Source organism: Siniperca chuatsi, linkage group LG2 (genome assembly GCF_020085105.1).
Source record: "Siniperca chuatsi isolate FFG_IHB_CAS linkage group LG2, ASM2008510v1, whole genome shotgun sequence".
Lineage (NCBI taxonomy): Eukaryota > Metazoa > Chordata > Actinopteri > Centrarchiformes > Sinipercidae > Siniperca > Siniperca chuatsi.
In genome coordinates, this window is record NC_058043.1 from 717060 (window position 1) to 736502 (window position 19443).

The following is a 19443-nucleotide window of genomic DNA, read 5'->3' on the forward strand; positions in this document are numbered from 1 at the left end:
TCCTCACTTTCACTTCTTGTTGTGTTTGTTTGGTCATTTGACCCTTTTTGTTTCTTTGCACCTGATACTCGTCTCTCTTTCACTCTGACTGTATCTGTATCCATGTTAGCAGCGTGGCTCGATGGACGGCGTCTGACGGTCAGCCGGTCCACGTCTTCGGTCCAGACTGAAGCATCTCAGCTGCTGGACTGCGATGAGACGTGCTTCATCGTTCATGCTCCCCTCAGGATGAACTGTAATAACTCTGCTGATCCTCTGACTTTCCATCTAGCGCCACCATCAGGTCGACACGTTAACGTGTCCGACACTTTGGTTTCTGACCAAACACCTGCAGAGCTGCTGACGCTCCCATCAGCCTCAGCTGCACTCTGTGTTTACTGCTGATTAGCTAATGTTAGCATGCTAACACGCTAAGCTAAGATTCATTAACATTTAGCTCAAAGCGCCACTGAGCCTTCAGGAAGTGTCACAGAGCTGCTAGCGTCGCTGTAGACTTGTACGTTACCAAGGAAACGTTCAGAGAGAAGAGAAATCATCAGTTTACTTTATCGATCATTTATCGAGCAAAGCGTGACAAGTATGAGGATTTGGACTTGTCTGTTGTTTTATAGTCACAGTTGAGTTGTGGACCGTTGGTCGGATAAAGTAAGACATTTGATGACGTCGCCTTGGAAAACTTGTGATGGGCATTTTTCACTGTTTTTGGACATTTTTTAAGCTATTATGAGAGAAAATTGAGAGGCTGAAGGATAAGCAGATTAGTTGCAGCCCCCGTCCTGGTATGATTCCTTCTTTGAAACGCCCTCCTCCCCTTCTTATCATTATAATCCCCCGTCATCTGTCCCCCTGTTTTTTCCCTTCACCCATGCTGTTGATGTTTGCCCTTCTCTCCTTCACAAGCTGCCACGCTTTTTTATTTTTGGCTTCCTTCGGCTCGCCCGAGACCAGACACATTTTCCTCTCCGCGCTGGTATTTCAGGATTCAGGCGATCGGTGGCTCCCAGAGCGCCTTCACCGATCACATCCCCCCCGTCCCCCTCTGGACCCCCCTTCTCTCAAACCGTCTGCCGTCAGGACTCGTGTATGTGGCCTGCGGGGCGAGCACACACACATTAATACTGACCTCCCTCGCTTTCTCTTTGCTGCATGTGACAGCTTGCCGTGTGATATTTATTTTATTCCTGCACTCGGCAGTCTCTCTGAACTCAGCTGTGACTGCTCTTTAGTCATCTCTCTCTCTCTCGGCTTATATTTATATTTGCCTGCGATGAGAACATTGCTGCCGATGCAAAGTGTCGTACAGTTTGTGCGTGAACGTGAAGCGAAGAGAAAAGGTGTGAGACCGCAAAGGGCAGCTTTTATAGCAATTACATTGTTTTATCGCTGCACTTATAAATGTGGCTGTTTGAAATGAAGGACACCTCCTCTGTGATTTAACTCATCGTTCAGGCCGACATTTGAACCCTGGTGTTATTATAGACAGTACAGTAACAGACATGGACATGCAGCAGGACAAAGACTGCAGCCTCCTCAGGGGGGCGCCGGAGAGCTGAAGGGAGGCAAAGATACTGCAGGAGGTGGATTTGAGTCAGAAACCTCCCTCCTTCTCAGAGTCCTAACTCCGTCAGACCTGAACTCACAGACATGAAACTCACATCGAGTCGTTCAGTGAGACTCACACGTCCAGAGGACGTCATCGTCTCCGACGTCCGTCCAGAATAAACCTCATAAACCAGCTGAGACACCAGAGAAGAAAGACGCTGCAGAACCTGCCTGAGAATCCTGCTGTTTCTAAGTTCCCTTCAGTCTCACAGTGATCCAGAGACAGCTGTCTGTCCGTACACGGGTCCACTGCAGACAGGAGCTGCTGACTGCTGGTTCGGGCTGCTCTGACGGGACAGTCTGACTACATGTGAACACAGACAGGCTAACAGACGTGTCTGTAGAGACCAGCAGCACCGACCTGCAGCTGACATCACAGCAGACCGTCTGATGAGCTGTTACGGGTTCTTCTGATGGCTTTAGTGTTTTCTGTCGTCATGTTGGTGTGTGGGTGTCAGCGTGTTGATTTCCTCCATTTCCACACTAAAGTCAAATTTCACGCTGGAGTTTTTTCCTTCTGCATTTCATCAGCTCAGAAATCCACTTTAAACTACAGGAGGAGATCCAGTCCACAGAGAAACAGGAGCATCGTGGCCTTAATTATTACTGGGGGGGGGTCGGTAACCTGAACGGGTCGGACACAGAGTCTTAATGTGCTCTACTAGCTGGATCTTGTTTGTCTGCAGTCTGTCGTCCATTGATCCTCCCAGGTGTTTACAGCTTTTAATTTTTCACTCTCCGTCGCCCCCCAGACTCCCCCATCGTCCTTTTCTATACTAATGATGATCATTTGTCGTCCATTAACTCAGCACTGACCACAGGGGACAGTTTGCACACACACACACACACACACACACACACACACACACACACACACACACACGTTTGGTTTGGAAATTAGAAATTCCCACAGGCTCTCAGACTCGCACAAAGGTCACTTATCACAAGTTGACAAGACCGTTCCTGCAGCGCACACACACACACACACACACACACACACACACACACACACACACACACACACACTCACACACACACACACACACACACACACACACACACACACACACACACACACACACACACACACACACACACACACACACACACACACACACACACACACACACACACACACACACACACACACACACACACACACACGTGGACAAACACACACACACACACACACACACACACACACACACACACACACATGTGTGTGTGTATATATATATATAGATATAGATATATATATAGATATATATAGATATAGAGATATATATAGATATATATATATATATATATATATATATATATATATATATATATAGATATAGATATATATATAGATATAGATATAGATATATATATATATATATATAGATATAGAGATATATATAGATATATATATATATATATATATATATAGAGAGAGAGATATATATATATATAGATATATATATATATATATATATATATATATATATATATATATATATATATATATAGAGAGAGAGAGAGAGAGAGATATAGAGATATATATATATATAGATATATATATATATATAGATATAGAGATATATAGATATATATATATATAGAGAGATATAGATAGATAGATATAAATATGCTCTTTCATGGACAGGCTTCTGGTCTGCAGGTTCAGGGTTAGGGTTAGTGTGTTGTGTTTCTGCAGTTTGAAGGTTGATGAGGCCCTCAAAGCTTCAGACGACATGTTTCCGTTATCTCATAAAGTCTGAGACAAAAACAGGTTTAAGATGTAACGAAAAGGAGGGAGGAAGGAAGTTAAAGTTTCAGTTTGGACCCTGACGAGTCGGTGACGTGACGGAGGAAGGACAGACAGGAAACACGAACAGGACAGAGAGATTTATTATCACACTTAGGTTTTACAGACGAGCTCCTAACAGTGGCACTGAAAGCTGTCGTGTGCAGCATCTCTGCACACAGAGTGTAAATGTGAAAAACTCTCATTTGACTCTGCGTTCACAGATTCACTCTGACGTTCATGAATCTGTCACTCGGTCCGGGACGGACTCCTCTCTGTTTAAATGTCACTACACTCACCTGGAGGCTGTTGTCAGAAAACCGTCTGTGGTCCGATGAATCTTAATTAAACAGCTGTGATACAAAGTGCTGTCTGGCAAAAAGTTCAGACCTCAGCGTTCAAAGGGAAACAGAAGCAGCCGAATACAGACAAACCCGCGTCGCTTTCGAAGACCCTTACACAAGATCTGATGCCGTAACACAGACTTCGTAGTCGCATTATACATGCCGACATGTCGAAGCTACGTTCATGTTAGTTTTTCACGATGGCCTCGGTGTAGCAGTGCTGGTGGAGGAGGTGGGCAGAGTGACAGCTGCTGAGGGAAATATCAGGAGGATATCGGAGCGAGGAGGAGGACGTGGGAGGGAAAGGCTGGTGTAAAATGCAGGTGCAGAAATAATTGAAGATGAAGAGGTGGAGGAATCAGTGCAGGAGAAGCTATCAGTGTGCTGATGCAGGAGGAGGAGGAGGCAGACGAGCGGAGTTAATCATTTCAAAATGAATTCTGAATCCAATTTATTTTCATCATCAATCACCCTGCTGATTGTTTGTTTGTCATAAAATAGTGAAAATGACGTCTTCCAAAACCCAAAGATGTTCACTTTATGAGACCGAGAAAAACAGCAAATCTTCACATATGAGAAGCTGCAACCAATGAATTTTTGATTATCAGAAATATTTCTGATTAATCTTCGATATGTCTACTAATCGGCTGAGCTATGTTTTCCAGTTTATGGATCTTAATTATAGAAGACACTTGAGGAGGAAACCAACTGGTTTAAAACATTTCTGCGTCTGTTTTTGTGTGTTTGTTCAAATGTAAAGACTCGTCAGCTCGAGAAGAGGTCAATCCTGTGAACAATAACTAAATGAAGCAGAGTAAACATGTTGGCAGCGTTACTGATACGAGCAGCAGCAACATTAGTGTTTGATCTTCTCTTCTGCTCACTGCGAGTGTGAACACATGAAGCCAGCTACATCTCTCTGTTTCAGCTCCGTCCAGAATAAAGAGCTTTTCAAAATAAAAGCTGCTCAGTGAGGGTCGCCTCTCACTTTCTCTGCCATCGATCATTTTAAATGTCAGTACAGACGATCACGGCCGATCTCATTAACCTGGATTACTGTAGATTTTTGTCAGACGCCGTTGTGATTATAAAATAATGATTTCATCAGCAGCAGCTTGTTAATGACAGCTGGTTAAACATGTTTAAGAGACGCGACTGAATCTCTGTTCGTCCTCGTTCAGTCGTCTGAGACAGGCGAGGAGAGAGACAGGCGATGGCGTTCTGATTCACGGTTAGTGGGAATGATCATTTGTGCATCACAGTTTTCCTTTTCGCTGAAAACACTATTCAGATCCTGATGATGTGACATTTGTTTGGTCGGTACCAAACAGACATGTTTCCGTCTGTCGGCCGCGGTGTCGCTGCTGCTCTGCAGCAGGTCATCGTAACGCTGCTTTGTCTCACATCTCATGCAGCAGGTCATCGTAACGCTGCTTTGTCTCACATCTCACCTTCATCAGAAAACTGCAGCTTCTGCGATTTGGATATTGCACTTGGCCACATTGCGATGTCGATAATATTTCGATGAATTGTGCGGCCCTAATTGTGATGGTAGAAAAGCAGAGAATCCGAAATCTTAAAGCCTGAACCTCGTTACATTAATCTGACCTAACGTGTCGCTCTCAGATCAGATCTCAGATCAGTTTAATAAATAAATAATAAATGAATATCCAGTAAAACTCTTCACATGCAGCACGAGAGTCCCAACTTACCGTCCTGTCAGTCAGCGTTTGTGCTCCGTCAGCAGGTTTGAAAATCTGTCAGTGGATTCACTGGAGAAGTCGGGGTGAGTGTCACTCGCGCTCCAGGTGCCAAATATCAGCGAGCGTTGTGTCTGTCGGAGAATATCCCGTCGCGCCCGAATGAAGCCGTGAGGAACATTAACGTAAACAGGCTTTGTGATGCGTTGTCTTGTGGCCTCGCCTGCGTTGGCAAACAGCAATCAAACACTTGCTGTAACATGACGTGGTGTTGAGCGAGTTACAGCGCCACCTAGGGGATGACATCGTGGTTATTACTCAAAATAAGACGAGCCTTTTGGATATTTGCTTTACAAACTTCGTCTCCCAAAGGACTGAAATAAGGCTGAAACGATTAGTCGATTAATCAATTAGTTGATCGACACAATAAGTTTTGATAATAGATTAATTGTTTCTTGATGAAAACATTTGTTTCCAGTTTCTCCGGCGTGAGACATTTCTGCTTTTCTCTGTTTTCTATCACAGTAAACTGAATGTCTTCTGGACTGGTGGTCCGACAGAACAAGACGTGGAGACTTTATCTTGGACTGTAGAGTTATTAAAAAAGACTTTAAAAGATTCAGTGATAATAGAAACAGTCGTTAGTTGCAGCCCGAGACTGAAAGATGAACTTCTAATTAATGTCATGTTTTAATTGGGCTTTGGTCTGATTCAGGTACTTAATCAACTTGTCTGGTTGGATTAATAGAGTCAACAATAAATTAATTAATTAATAAAGTCAGGTAGCAAACAAACATGTAATTAGACTTTATTAGTATAAGAAACTTAAGAGCAGTTGTCATGTGTAGTCATTTACCTAAAGTTTTCGAACCCTTTCACCTTTGGATGGTTCTGAGATATACAGATGATGTTGTAGTGATCTATGAATGATACAACTCTAACATTTATACAGGGGGTCGGCGGGGCCTTAAAAAGCACGAAACGCTCTTTAACACCATTTTCTGAGGTAATACATTTTGTAGCTTGTTTTCAATTTGCTTCGAAGTCTCTGTAAGTCCTTTCACGGTGGGTGATTCTAATTTAAAGGGATTTCTAAAACTACAATGACTTTGTTTTCTGGCGTTTGAAGTCACAAAGGTGAACGCATTTTAAGCCTCTTTTATTCGGCCAAATCCTTTGCAGTGTTCACTTCGAACAGATCGAAACAGAAAAAGACTTGTCTGAGAAATAGTTGCAACCACCATACCAGCTTCCTAGACCGTCCAAAGAGGTTGAGTGTTAAAGTTTGTGTGGATTTAATCATTGCTTGGCGCGTAGTGGGATTGTGTGTAGTTTATTTATAGAATCCTGTTCGATTCGACGTCATCTGAAAGGAACAACCGTTAGCGCGCTCACTGACAGGTCCCTTTACGCCCGGCTGCTAAACTGCCTAGCTAATGGGCAAATGCAGGTTTTCAGACAAATGGTTGGAGGACGTTGAACCATGGCTGAGGTCTCTGGGAATAACTGGGATCGTACTCTGCGCGTGGGAAGGCGATAAGTGTCGCCTCGATGGGGATCAACGCTGTCGGGTCCCACATGCTAAGTGCTAGCCACAAAGCCGTTATGGGACGCAGACAGCAAGTCTCTGTCGTGCATTTCTGTGGGTGTGGGGCGGTGGGGACTGTGACTGTGGTGCAAAGAAACATTCGTAGCTGCAAGCTGCAAGCCTACTAGCTTTGTGTCAGCACATCTGGTATATATAAATATAAATCAGTTAATGATCACAGTATGATACAATGCGGCCGACTAAAGCCGGGCACAGTATCCTCTGCAGAGTGAAGGACTATATTCTCTAGTTTATCGCTCAAATACGGCACGGACAGGTCGAATAGCAAAACAGCCACAACCGATGTATGCGAGAAGAAAAACAGAGCGCCTACAAGGGAGCCAGTCCTCATCAACAGCCATCACATACAACACAGAGCTAACTGGGAACAGCCTGGACCTTAAACCCCGAAACTCACCAAGTTTCATATGTTCAAATACAAGCACATGAAATTCTTGACCTCCATGTCCTTTAATTGTGCCATAACATACATATAAAAGACAATAGAATAAGGAATTGATATATAGTAGCACATAAACACACATCAGAGGGGAGGGAAGACGAGGGGGGAGGAAAGACGAGGGGGGAGGGAAGACGAGGAGGGAGGGAAGACGAGGGGGGAGGGAAGACGAGGGGGGAGGGAAGACGAGGAGGGAGGGAAGACGAGGGGGGAGGGAAGACGAGGGGGGGGCTGAAAGTGAAGAAAGGTTGTGAGGTGAAAACATATGAAGTGAACAGATGGGATGAAAAGTGCAGGAAAAGGCTGTGAGTGTGAGGAGTGGGTGTGATGGTGATGTTCCTCCAGAAATGTGTTTCCCTCGGCACCTGTGGTGTTAACTCAGACGTCCCATGATGCACTGGGGCTAAAGATGCTAATAGGGAAGTCAGTTGTGGTGTTAGTCCTGTGAAAGGTGGAGGTATTGAAAACAACGTGGCTGATTTTGTTCAGAGTGGCAGCAGAAAAAGGTCAGTACTCAGACGGTTAAAGCAATGTTCACCATGAAGCTACAGCCAGCAGCCGCTTAGCTTAGCATAAAGACAGTTTCCACTGTTTATGCTAAGCTAAGCTAAGCAGCAAGAAAGAGAAGAGGATTTCACTAAATGTTGAACTGCTCCTTTATTATTATAACAGGTTGACAAAAAGCTGGAGAATGGCCACAGAGGAGACACGGATGTCCTCACAAACTCAGAATAACCAGTTTTCTTTCTCCGTCGTAGCCGACCTGCGAAGAAGACCTCTGCCCCATCTGCTACGCTCACCCCATCTCTGCCATCTTCAAGCCCTGCTCCCACAAGTCCTGCAAGTGAGTCCACACACACACAGATACACCAGCAACACAGCGGCTCTTTCACCTGTAGCAGCCCACACACAGATACACCTCCAGCCTCCTCACTCCGTCCGTCTGGGCCCAACCTGTTTTCAAATATGATCAATGAATTCCTTTTTTCATGCAGTAATCTTTCCTCTTCACTAGCGTTGAAGAAACTGACATTGAAAGTTAAAGGAAATGTGTTTAACACTTCACTTAATCGATTATTGGACGACAGTTAATTATTTAAAAAAGTGACATAACACAAAGTGCACGTTTTTCCATAATCGTTTTTAAACTACAAGTACTGGCCTGCGCCATAATCGCCATAAAATCCAAGCAAGTGATGTATATGAGCAATGAATTAAATAAACATAATTTAGATTATAATGACAAAATTTCACTTAAAATGTCAGTGCTGCGACTCCATTTTGGCGCGGATGTCGCTTAGAACAGGGAAATGAGCTCTACCCCCTCGTCAGCACCACCCATCATGTTCCAGATGTGTTTGACTTGATGTCATTTAACTCTCTTAAATATATGTGGATGTTGTTACAATAATGTTTTCATACAATTGAACTTTAAGTGTTTGTACTACTAGTGGCCGAGGCTAACAATTTAGACTGTCAATTACTTTTAGCTAACTGTTTAAACTGTTTGTTTTTAGCTAACTATTGAAACTGTTTGTTTTTAGCTAACTATTGAAACTGATTGTCCGTTACTTTTAGCTAACTATTGAAACTGATTGTCCGTTACTTTTAGCTAACTATTGAAACTGATTGTCCGTTACTTTTAGCTAACTGTTCAAACTGTTTGTCCGTTACTTTTCGCTAACTATTGAAACTGATTGTCCGTTACTTTTAGCTAACTATTGAAACTGATTGTCCGTTACTTTTAGCTAACTGTTTAAACTGTTTGTCCATTACTTTTAGCTAACTATTTAGACCTCTCTGTCAGCGCCCGATCCGTACCGGCTGCCCGATCCGTTCTGCACATGTGCAAAATAGGTCCTGTCAGTCACAGAAGGTTACTGCAAATGTGCCTGTTCAAAATACTAAAACTAAATCTTTCAAATCAAGATAACAAAATGGTTTTTAATCATTGGAAATTCAATTGTTCACTATTATGTAATAAGAGATTTACTAAAGTTATAAAGAACCTGACACAGTGCCCGATCTGTGCCAACACCAGCCGCCTGACCCGTTCTGCACATGTGCGTACTTACTTCTGCCCGATTCGTACCACGCATGTGTGAACATTTTACTTGACAGCCAGCGAGTTAAAAATAAACAAACACAATATTATAGTATAAAAATAGAGAACTCTATAACAGAGGAATGTGATTTCAAAATAATGTATTATTTTTATATTATATACATCTGGAACATTACAATAATATACTTTCATATATTGAATGAATTGAATTGAATGAACACAGAATTAAAACAAAACAGTTTTACGTATTTAATTACAAATGAAGTACGGATTATCCGAACTGTCACATTTCCAATGACTAAAAACCGTTTTGTTGTCTTGAGTGTGAGTTTGGATTCACATCACGAGTAATTCTGAACAGGCACGTTTGCAGTAACCTTCTTTGACTGACAGGACCACTTTCTCCGCTCGCTTGCTGACTAGTTTTACGTTGTTTTCGATTCTAGTTTTCACTCAAACACAACACGTTGTGTTCAGGTGTTAGCAGACTCAATATGTGGACTCATTATTTTTAATCAAATCACAATTTCTCCTTTTTCAAACGATCGTTCCACGTACGCCCTCACCTCTCTGTTGTCGGTTAATATGTTCAATATATCGATTAACTGATTAATCATTGACATCCCTACACGATACACATCTGAAGTACTTGTGTTAAAGCAAATGGTACAGGAAAAATAAGAAAGGACATGTTTATTGTTCATTGTATTATAAAATAATATGTGAGATTCATCCTAAATGTTTCCTTTCAAGCTGGTCTCTCTCCTCCTCTCAGCCTTTGAGCTGACGGTGCTTCGTTCACCTGAAGGCCTCATCGATCCCAACAGCTGACTGACACACACACACACACACACACACACACACACACACACACACACTGTGTGTGGGCTGTTTGTTCATTTAAAATCAATCCCTGAAACAGAGAAACACGTCAAACACACAAATATAAAAAACATCATGTATAAATGCATCATCAGAATATATGTACACACACACACTATACTGTATATTTGCTATATAATTAGCTTATACATACATATAGGTGTGTGTGAGTCAGCTGTGTGGTAACTGCTGATTGTGGCTGAAAACCTCTGTGGGCAGCAGACCTTGGTCCAATTCATACCTCAATACATATTTCATGTTATCCCGGAGGTGCGCTTGATTTAGCTTAGCTGGCACGCCAACTCAGCAGTTGTATGGATTATTCTGGTGCTGATTGAGAGCGCTGTCACGAGGAGAAGACCCGAGCTGATTCTAATCACCTCCAAGGCTGATGTGTCTGTTTCTCTGAACTACAAGGACCCTCTCACACTTTCCCTCTACTTTAATTCTCTCTTTACCTCCTTTACTGCTCCATTAGGCAGCGAGGTCGCCTCGTAGTTGAAGAAGCACATGCTTTAACCAGAAAGTAGGGGAAATGGGGGAGATGCCTCCCTTTAGGACATTTACTGAAAAGATACGAGGTTTACGGACTGTGTGTAAACCAAATTTAAAATTAAATGTAGTTCTTATAGCAATTACAGTAGATTTACTTTTTTACCGTTCATAAAGAAGAGCGACTGTTTTCATAAGCGGACCAGTCCGCCACCGGCCCGGACGGACCAGTGACTGGTCAGCCGACTTGCCCTGTACTGGGCCCGGGCCGTCGGTTATGTCGGACCCTGGCCCACCTCTAAATCCCCTCTGATACGCACCTTCGTTATAACGGTACATTGTTTGAGGGAACTATAACGTTAGCTAACTGGACGCAACCGTCACTAATGCTAACGTAGCTCCTCGGGGACTGAAGCTGTTCTTTTTCTCATTTTGACAATCTAACCGGTGACAACACGTTAGTTTAGGTTTTAAGGACTATGGCTGTCGGAAAGTTGTTGTTTATCTTGTTTAAATATGCAGAACTGAAATTAAGACTATTGAGCTAAGGTTGCTACTATGTGCTAACGTCAGTGTCTGATTTCTCCTCACTAACTGGCAGCTATACCACGTGATACCAACGCCGTTATACTATTGGCTCACAGGCCTTGTTAGAAGCAGGAAGCAAAGTCAGACGCAGAGATAAACAAATCATTCATTTGGACCCTTCAAAGTTTTTTAAAAAGGTCTGTGAATGTTTTTTTAAGTATTTGAATACATAAAAATATCAATATAACCTTTAAGCTACTTTAATGAGGTTCAGTTTTAAAGAGTTTCAGATTCAAAATAAACCATATTTCAGTTCTGTCACCTTTTCTACAGCAAGTCAGAAATACATGCTAGCTGTCCAAAGGTAACAAAATCCAACACCTGCAGCATACCGCAAACACCTGCAGCATACCGCAAACACCTGCAGCATACCGCAAACACCTGCAGCTAACACCTGCGCAAACACCTGCAGCATACCGCAAACACCTGCAGCATACCGCAAACACCTGCAGCATACCGCTAAACACCTGCAGCATACCGCTAACACCTGCAGCATACCGCAAACACCTGCAGCATACCGCTAACACCTGCAGCATACCGCTAACACCTGCAGCATACCGCTAACACCTGCAGCATACCGCTAACACCTGCAGCATGCAGCGCGCTAACACCTGCCGCAACACCGCTAACACCTGCAGCATACCGCTAACACCTGCAGCATACCGCTAACACCTGCAGCATACCGCTAACACCTGCAGCATACCGCTAACACCTGCAGCATACCGCTAACACCTGCAGCATACCGCGAACACCTGCAGCATACCGCGGACACCTGCAGCATACCGCTAACACCTGCAGCATACCGCTGACACCTGCAGCATACCGCTAACACCTGCAGCATACCGCTAACACCTGCAGCATACCGCTAACACCTGCAGCATACCGCTGACACCTGCAGCATACCGCTAACACCTGCAGCATACCGCTAACACCTGCAGCATACCGCAAACACCTGCAGCATACCGCTGACTCTCACAGACGCTGGTTCAGTAAAAGGAATAAATGTGTAGTATAATAAATTACACTAAACGAGTTTCATACATTTCTTAGTTTGAGGTGAATGAGAGGAAAAGAGGACAAAATAAATATGTGCTACATCTGTGTAGTCGACAGATGACATGTTTTCGTCTCTCAGACCGGAGGACAGCAGTGACGGTGACTGTTCTGACCTCCATGTTTCCCTCTCTGTTCTTTGTATAGAGCCTGTATCAACCAGCATCTGATGAACAACAAGGACTGTTTCTTCTGCAAAGCCACCATCACCGGGGTCGAAGACTACAGCAAGCCTGCCACCTCCTAACACACACACACAGCCTCGTACTTCTGTCTTTGTGAGGACCGTCATCGACATAACGCTCTCCCTAACCCAATTCTAGCTGTGAGGACCGGCCAAAATGTCCTCACTCTGTAGGTAAAAAAAACGTGTTTCAGTCCTCACTATGTAGCAAGTACACACACACACACACACACACACACGCACACGTTAGCTGTAAAGATCATAAAAGAAAAAGTGTAAAAGACTGATGTATCAAACGCTCAGCCATCTCAACCCGTCGAACATCAGACCACATATCAGTGAACCCAAAGATTTCTCAGAGCTCTGCTCTGCGTGCACGCTGATTCTCCTCGGAACTGTAACGTGACCTGGACGAGATGACCTGGACGAGATGACCTGGACGGAGCCGCGCCACAAATGTGTGTCATGTTATTATCTTCATTTCTGGTTTGAAACGGGGAGTGTGACCGTACGACGGCCGAGTTAACCGGTGCCAGTCGTGTGTGAGATTCTCAGGAGCTGAAACATAAAAAGATGCAGTTAGAAGTGAAGAAACCAACAACTTCGCACTGGAAGCATTTTCCCGTTGTGCTTTTTATTAATACACACAGTATATTAATTAGTCTGTCATGCTGACATGTTGGTCACATATTTACATATCTGGTAAATGTAAAGTCATCTGACAGCAGTGGTTCCCAACCTGTGGGCCAGGACCCCGCAGTGGGTCACAAGATCATCAAAAGGTGCAAATATTTTTTGCTTTTTTTTTTTTTTTTTTAAGTGAAACGAGGAAAAATCCGTTTCAGCTTGAAGTGCTCACACTTCGTGCTTCATCTTAAGGTTGGAAAACACTTGCAGATGTTTCAGGTTTCGGTTTGTACAGATTTATACGACTGAATCTCTCAACATATCGGTAAGGTTTAACTCTGCAGCCGAAGCTACACACTTACAGATATTTTCCTGTCTGTATTCAGTCCGTCGGCTTTCTACACGTGAAAACAGTTCGGCAGGCGATCGCGTGTCTGCAGCCGGGCAGACGCTGTGCGGACGAGTCCCGACTTTAACTCCGAACTTCTGCTGGATTCTTTGTTGTTTGACGTTTAGTTTGACGTCACGACGTCTGATTAATCTGATCGATCCACGATCGCTGTTCAGCGGTCTGATTTCCAACATGGCTGCTGTCAAAAGATCCGTTATTCCTGTAGTCGGCTTGCTTTAATATTACTGCGGGAGTATTTTACAACCTGATATCAAACCGTCTGATTTTACTTTGACTTCATAGTAGAGTTCGTAACGCTGCTTTTCGAGGACGCGGCCGTCCAGTTTGGATAAACTTTTTCGGGGGTTCGTTCAGTGTTTGTTCAGTGTGAGCTCCACGTCTGAGCGGTCGAAGCAGAAAGATTAAAACAGGCAGTGTGAGATTAATAAACACGTACAGCGTCTGTCCAGCTGAACTCAGTTAACAGGCAAACGCATTCACAGCTGCAGGTCATTAGAGTCTGATTCCCCGAACCTGCAAGACTTTGCTGTGGGAGGAAAACCCACCAATACAAGAGAAAAGAAAACTCAGTTTGTCAAGTCGGGGTTAAATCTCAGACCTTTCTGCTGGATTTAAACCCGCGATGATTTTAGGGTTCAGTGCTCTGACTAGACCAGTTCCAAGGTTTAGATTCCAGTCTGAGTTTTCAGTATGTACTGTAGCGTTGATGCAGTCACACAGATTTCTATTATTAATACAGTTTCTGGTGGTTTTTCTTACCCAGAAAAAAAAAAACAGCCATCATGTAGACCGATGACAGACAGGACACACACACACACACACACACACACACACACACACACACACACACACACACTGAGGCAGCCAACAACTCCCCAATAAAAAGTCAAGTCCTCGGTGGGAGGACAGCAGCGTCCTTGAGTGTGAGAACTAGCTGTCATATTAGCACAACAAGTCACCTCTACCTGTCAGCCAGGTACACACACACACACACACACACACACACACACAGGATGGCAGGCGTGTACCACATATCACCTTTACCTCTGTGCACACACTAACACAAAGACACACAGGCAGGGAACAATGGAAAAACTCATACCTCACCCTTCCTATGGATGGATTACTGAACGGGCCTACCAGCTACAGACCCAGGGGCCCGGAGGGGTCAGGGGGCCCCTGGACCAGAGACTCTTGACTAACATTTAACATTTCTTGTTAGAGGGTCAATCGGACAAACGTTTGTACGCGTCTCTTTGAGTCTGGGGGAAAGAGGGGTGGGGGCCTTTGTCTCATAATCCATCCACGACCCTACGAACAGGTGGGCAAATACTGTCACACCAATGTACTGTAACACACATTACGGGTGCAGGGAGTCGGTTTACAGCCATTGTAACTTAGAAAACAGACTTTTTAATACTGTAACACACATTTATACACACACACACACACACACACACACACACTCCCCCTCTAAGCAAAGTCACTCATAAGCTGTTGGATAGAAACAAACGTGATGAACTTGGTTTCTATTTAAAGCAAAAGTTCAACTTGTTGTGAAATACTCTTCTTCTCTTGCTTGCTGAGTGTCTGAACGCTAAATATGAAGCTACAGCCAGCCGCTGGTTAGCTTAGCTTAGCTTAGCATGAAGACTGGAAACAGGGAAAACTGTTAACCAGCTGTAGCTTCATATTTTTCCCCAAAATATTAAACTATTCCTGATTGATATTTGGTTGAAGCTGCTTTGATACACCTGAACTTTCCACTGTGTAACTCAGATAAATATTCGGAGACTTGCCGTACTTTTCTGCAACCTAAAGGGACAGTTCACGCTAACAGGAACCGTTTTGTCTGCGATGGCTCTAACGTATTATGGGCTCGTGGAGAAACCTGGCCGTTATCGCTGTCATTGAAATGATTGGGATCTTTGGGAATGTGTATCTGTATAAACTTCATTTCATTGAGCCGGAAACTGAGCCCACATCAGATTTAACCTTCCTGACTGGCTTCACACTAAAGTGTCAGTTTCTAATATGTGAGTCTGAGGACAAACTTTCAAATCTCGACTTGGATTCATTTATTTCCTGCATGTTCAGACGCTTCTGATAACTATGTGTTTGACTATTGTTAGCAGTGTGAAGGCTCAATCAAATTAAAAATAAAATTACAAATAAAAAGGAAATTGGATATTGAGGTGATGTTTCACGCAGCACGTAAATCATAATATCAATTTCCTTTTTACTTTAAAAAGTGGAGTATGGCCTGGTTTATAGATATTCTGCCCAGAATTCAAATTAAAGATACTATTATTTTAGTACGCAGAAAAAACAAAATTACTTTCTATCTTAGTTCATTTTCTCTGTTACATTTTTTCATGTATTTGTTGTGTATTTGCATGTTTTTTGTGGTTTTCCTTTTCAGTTACACGTTGAATGACAACTACAATAGAACAATGGTTTGTTTTCTATTTTAATTTTAATTCTGGGTAAAATGATCCTCCATAATATTGCAGCTAGAGTAAATGTATTTGAAATGTTGCATTTTTTTTTCACACAGCTAAAAAGCACATTAGGATTATTTCACTTCTTTGGAACATTTCGCAGATTGTTTTAATTTCTCTCTCTGGTGTTTTTGAAAATTAACTGCGATTTGTTTCACATTTGTTTCTGTGCAAGTTTTTATTGTCCAAAAAAAGTAAAAATAATAATAATTTTGGCCCTCCAAAGCCCCAAAGAGCGAAGCTCCGGTGACATAACGTTTCTGTGTATCTGGTGTTACACTGACAGATGAATGATGCACCTAATATTCGAGACCTACAGAGAAAAGTAAAAAGATGTCAACTCAAAGGTTTTGTGAGAAAGTGTGAAATTAAAGGGCTGTCTGACGGGGAATGTGGATGGACGTGGAGCATGTTGTCAGAGGTCTCGGGGCCCTCGCTGATGTCTGTGTGTTCCTCACTATATGAACTGATAGCGGTACTTATATTCAAAGCATGTATTTGCGTGAACAGAGTGATTATTGTGCAGGTTTACAGAGCGCTTCGTGGTGCTGCTGAAGGGATGTTAAAGGCTGCACTCAGCAGTTTTACACTGTTGTATTTGTTGTTTCTGTTTACCCATTTATCTTATTCTGGGCTGAGGGAGGGAAGAGGAGATGCCGGGGATGGACAGACTTATTGCTTTCTATTTCTCCTTTGTGAGTGAGAGTGCACATATATTGACAATGTAACTGCATTAAATTATTTATCCTAAACCGACGACCGGCCGAGTGTGCTGTTCTTTTTGGAGGGAGGATGAAGACAGGAAGGGATTCGAGTAAAAAAATTAATGTCAAATGTGTGAATATATATACACATATGTACATACATATAGACACACACACATTTATATATACACACACACATATATACAAACATACATATACAGACATGCATATATAAATATACACATTTATACGTACATACATACTCACATATATATATATACATACGTATGTTTACATACACATATACAAACATACATACGTAAATATACATACATGCATATATACAGACATGCACACATACATACATATATTTACATACACATATATAAAAACATACATTAATACATATTCACATACATATATAAATACATATATACACACACACATAAATATACACAAACATTTACATACATACATACACATTATACTTACATACAAGCATATATACACATAGAAATACATACATGCATATATATAAGTATACATATAGAAATACATTCATACATACATATATACATGCATACATATATGCACACAAATTTATATGCATTCATATATACATACGTACATACATGCATACACACACATTAATACATATACAAATATATATACATGCATACATATATACATGCATAAAAACACATACATACATGCATATATACACATACACGTAAACATATACACACAAACACTTATACACACTTATATATACAAACATACATATACATACATGCATATATATACTTACAAATATATACATATATATTTACACATACATACATTTATTTACATACACGTATATACAAACACGTACATAAATATACATACATGGATACATACATACATACACACATGCATATATACACACACTTATAGATATACACACATACATTCATACATACATAAATATATACATACACATATATACAAACATACACACAGTACATACATGCATAAACACATACATACATACGTACATGAATACATATTCATATACATATATAAATACATACATATACACACACATTTATACATGTACACAAACATACATAAATACATACATACACATACATAAATACATACATACATACATATTTAAACATATATACATACATACATAAATATTTACACACACATAAATGTATATACATACACATATATACAAACATACATACATGCATGCATAAATACATATTCACATACATTATTAAATACATACATATATACACACACATTTATACATGTACACAAACATATACAAACACACATACATACAAGTATATATACATACATGCATACATACATATGCATAAACACACATATACATACACATATATAAAAACATACATACATAAATATACATACATACACACATACACACATGCATATATACACATACACTTATATACATACATACATGCATATATACACATATGTAAATACATACATGCATATATATAAATATACATGTAGAAATACATTGATACATGCATATATACATCAAATATACATACATATATACATGCATACATATATACATGTATGCAAATTTTCACATACATAAATACATATTTACAAGCATATATACACATTTACACATACATACATACAAGCATATATACAAATATATACATACATTATATACATGCAGACATACATGTTTAAACATACATACATATATTTACATACACATATATACAAACATACGTACATAAATATACATACATGCATACATACATACTTAGATACATACATACAAACATGCATATATAGAAATACATATATACACACACTTATAAATATACACACATACACTCATACATACATACATAAATATATACATACATGTATACATACATATACATACATATTTACACACACATAAATACATATACATACACATATATACAAACATACATACAGTACATACATGCATAAACACATACGTACATGAATACATATTCACATACATATATAAATACATACATATATACACACACATTTATACATGTACACAAACATATACATAAATACATACATACATATTTAAACATATATACATACATACATAAATATTTACACACATAAATGTATATACATACACATACATACATACATGCATAAACACACACATACATACATACATAAATACATATTCACATACATTATTAAATACATACATATATACACACACATTTATACATGTACACAAACATATACGTACATACATACATACAAGCATAAATACATATATACACATTTACACATACATACATACAAGCATATATACAAATATATACATACAGTATATACATGCAGACATACATGTTTAAACATACATACATATATTTACATACACATATATACAAACATACATACATACATACAAGTA

At 40.8% G+C, this 19443-nt stretch overlaps 1 protein-coding gene and 2 long non-coding RNA genes across 8 annotated transcripts in view; 1 reads left to right on the plus strand and 2 right to left on the minus strand.

The window, feature by feature from the left end:
• The window catches only part of LOC122886146 (E3 ubiquitin-protein ligase RNF123), a 152807-nt gene extending 135764 nt beyond the window's left edge, over positions 1-17043 (plus strand). For all 4 annotated transcript variants that reach the window (XM_044218163.1, XM_044218138.1, XM_044218144.1 and 1 more), the window contains 2 exons: positions 8242-8327; positions 12711-17043. In XM_044218163.1, coding sequence (XP_044074098.1) covers positions 8242-8327; positions 12711-12845 — 221 coding nt within the window. In that variant the 3' untranslated portion in view covers positions 12846-17043. The remainder of the gene's footprint in view (positions 1-8241; positions 8328-12710) is intronic.
• LOC122886484 overlaps positions 1-19443 on the minus strand; it is a 77134-nt gene that overhangs the window by 18202 nt on the left and 39489 nt on the right. The gene's annotated exons all lie outside the window — the stretch shown is intronic.
• On the minus strand, positions 10227-12704 carry LOC122886493. The gene is made up of 3 exons (XR_006380370.1): positions 12143-12704; positions 11998-12097; positions 10227-11871 (listed from the first exon to the last, which is right to left on the minus strand). It is a non-coding gene; the product is annotated as an uncharacterized LOC122886493 (long non-coding RNA).